General features: G+C 41.9%; 1 protein-coding gene across 5 annotated transcripts in view; it reads right to left on the reverse strand.

Annotated features, from left to right (window-relative positions):
- LOC101847611 overlaps positions 1 to 3,131 on the reverse strand; it is a 63,174-nt gene that overhangs the window by 10,941 nt on the left and 49,102 nt on the right. For all 5 annotated transcript variants that reach the window (XM_005108135.3, XM_005108136.3, XM_013087948.2 and 2 more), the window contains one exon: positions 1,822 to 1,931. In XM_005108135.3, coding sequence (XP_005108192.1) covers positions 1,822 to 1,931 — 110 coding nt within the window. The remainder of the gene's footprint in view (positions 1 to 1,821; positions 1,932 to 3,131) is intronic.

The following is a 3,131-nucleotide window of genomic DNA, read 5'->3' on the forward strand; positions in this document are numbered from 1 at the left end:
AGAGAGAGAGAGAGAGAGAGAGAGAGAGAGAGAGAGAGAGAGAGAGAGAGAATATTGCTGATTAATTTGTTGACAACCAGTGAATACTCCCATGTAAACTTTCTCCCCAGAGTCAGAGATAAATAAACATCAATAAAAATTCATTCGACTCAACAGGGGGAAAGAAAAGAAGTAGGACTCAAATAGTGGCACCCTCCAACCACCAGCAAGAAGACATGGTATCTAACATTGACTTACATCTATTATCTTCATTCTTCAAACTTACGGCAGGATTAAAAATGCCCATAAGAACAGACACGACCTCAATAGAGACTGACAGTAGAACCAGGGAGCAGACTGTAGAAGATACAACAAGGAAGTAGGACCCATCAGTGACATCCTCCAACCACCCACAAACTCAACGGCGGAAGAGCCTAACCACCACACCACAGACTGCCCGTTATGACAAGACAGCACCTATCAGTTTCATCACCAACAAAAGACAGGAACCACCAGAGGGGGCATGGGAAACAAACGGTTTTATATCACAGAAGATCAGAAAGATCTAGGGCATGACCTATATATACTCGTGATCTATCTATCTATCAATCAGTGATGATGAACAGATGTGGACAACACTGCATACAGGCTACCTTCACCAAGTGACGGTAGGGGCGTAGGAAGTGGGTGGTTGTGGTGGTTGTTAATGCAAGAGTAAACATTTATAATTTGACAGTTGTCATCTAAAGGAGCTGAGGTGGTGGTTGGGGTAAGCACAGGGGGAATATTTATAATACTACAGTACTTTCCTGTGCATGGAAGTACACCTGAATTTCGGCAATCTGTAATATAGATCTTTATGAAGGGGAATCTGCAAAATCTCCCGCTCCTAAAAAAAACCCAAAAAACCAACACCAGATGGAAAAGAGAATAAATACATAAAATAAACCTATTTTTGTCAGCATTACCTTCCCACTGACCTCACATTAATTGTACAGGAACAAACAATTCTGTCTAAAGAACACAACCTTTCTGATTTAAAGAAGCATTTTGCCTCATTCAATATACTACCCCCGTCATTCTCCTTTTCCAGTGTTTTCTCTGTAATCTAGTTATTTACATTGCAATACAGTCGTTGCATTATTGGGTACTATTTATATGAGAAGTTGAGGGCTCCACATCACACACAATGGAAAGACTGAGGGAAGATGGCGTCTCAAGAGGGTTGGGGAGAGACAGCAACCTGTGGGGAAAAGCCAGAAGAATATCCAACCAGCTGATAACTGACACGATCAGCAAACCAACCCTTTCAGGATTCTGGAGAGGAGGGAGGAGCAGCTATGGCATTGTACCGCCTGCGATGATACCTATTCTCCAATCAAGTAAGTAAGTTAGTACTATAAAACAAAACAAAATGATATAACCCCAGCCATAGTAAGAGCACAAGAAATGTCATCACCTCTTTACATGGCGTCGGTAGCCTAGGGGTTAGGCTCTCAGACTCGCAACCGTAAGGTCATGGGTTTGAATCCCGTCAGGGACCCGACGTTGTGTCCTTGGGAAAGGCACTTTAAACAAATTTTCCTCACCTCACCCAGGTGGGAATAGGAACACAGCTATAGACAGTGAAAGATCTTGTCAGATTGTTAGTGTTTGAGAGCTTAAACAGCTGCTTGCTCTGTATGCTTCCTGGGAAGCTGAGAATGTTTCTGAGTGTTTTACGGTTTGCTGGAGTAATAATATACTGTAAAGCGCATAGAGCATGCTGTTGAGTGGGATTATGCGCCATACAAATACTATTTATTATTATCAATATTATATCAGGAAAACTCCCTGACTCACCTGCCAGTCGACGTTTGGTGCAGTCTGCCCACCTTGGGCTCCCGCGGTGTCTTGTTGCCCTCCAGCCTCATCAGGGGACCCATTTGTTCACCGCGGTGCTTCTCTGCCACCTAGTCATATAGAAAGTCACTCACTCAAATGTCGGACTATTGTCCTCTCACATAAATGACTTACTGTTCTAGTCCTCACCTAAATCTTTTTCTGTCAACATATACCTTCGTACAAGACTCGCTCAACAAATGTCTTACTGTCAATCTGTTCCCTCATTCAAGACACTCATATAAATGTTTTACTGTCAATGTGTTCCCTCATACAAGACATTCATATAAATGTCTTACTGTCAATGGGTTCCCTCATACAAGACATTCATATAAATGTCTTACTGTCAATGGGTTCCCTTATACAAGACACTCATATATAAATGTCTTACTGTCAAGGGGTTCCCTTATACAAAACACTCACTCAAATGTCTTACTGTCAATCTGTTCCCTCATTATACAAGACACTTGCTCAAATGTCTCACTGTTCTTATCCTGATAAAACAAATGTCTTAAAGTTGTATCCCTCTCAGCCCAGGTTGACACTGACAGGCAGGGCCCAAGCCTGCTTCCAGAATGATCTAAATTATGTCAATGGGGGCATAAAAATATTATGGACTTTAGAATTTTTAAAAACCAAAAAACTATACATTCCTAATCAAAACCAGAGGAATTAAGCCTAACAGAGGCAAGAACACTGAGGAGAAAAACGCCTGCACTCACAGGGACATTCTTCCTACAACAAAATATCCTTCCATGATTTCAATCCTTTTAGAAAAATTCCGAAGTCTGGGCAGAATCTCAAGGCTCACAGCCCTCAGGTCCAGTTTGTAGATCTATAAATCAAGTAACTTATCAGCACAGACCTACTTGACTATCAAACAAGTGTTAAAACAAGCCATGCAACAAAAATGTCCAGTCTTGAATGCTCTACATGCAAAAATATGAACTTTATGAAGTTTGATTCATGTATTTCTGATTCATGTATTCTTTATACTGTAGGGCCAATATTTTAGCCTTTCACGTCTCCAAAACTTGACTAGTTTTGGGGGCGACTTTCTGGCCAATTGGTTGTGCACGGGCAGCAGTTTTTCCCCGTGCACTGATGAGTACAAACAAGATCGACTGGAGACTAAAAACTCAACGTGAGAAGAGAGAGCGTCAGTCCTAACCGTAACGGAGTCAACACACAGCAGTCGCCGGGCGCCCGGGGATCCACGAGATCTACGCCATTGGAAGTGAAAGGTAACATAAGATAAATACTACATTGGT

The sequence above is a fragment of the Aplysia californica genome, unplaced genomic scaffold (assembly GCF_000002075.1).
Source record: "Aplysia californica isolate F4 #8 unplaced genomic scaffold, AplCal3.0 scaffold00663, whole genome shotgun sequence".
NCBI lineage: Eukaryota > Metazoa > Mollusca > Gastropoda > Aplysiida > Aplysiidae > Aplysia > Aplysia californica.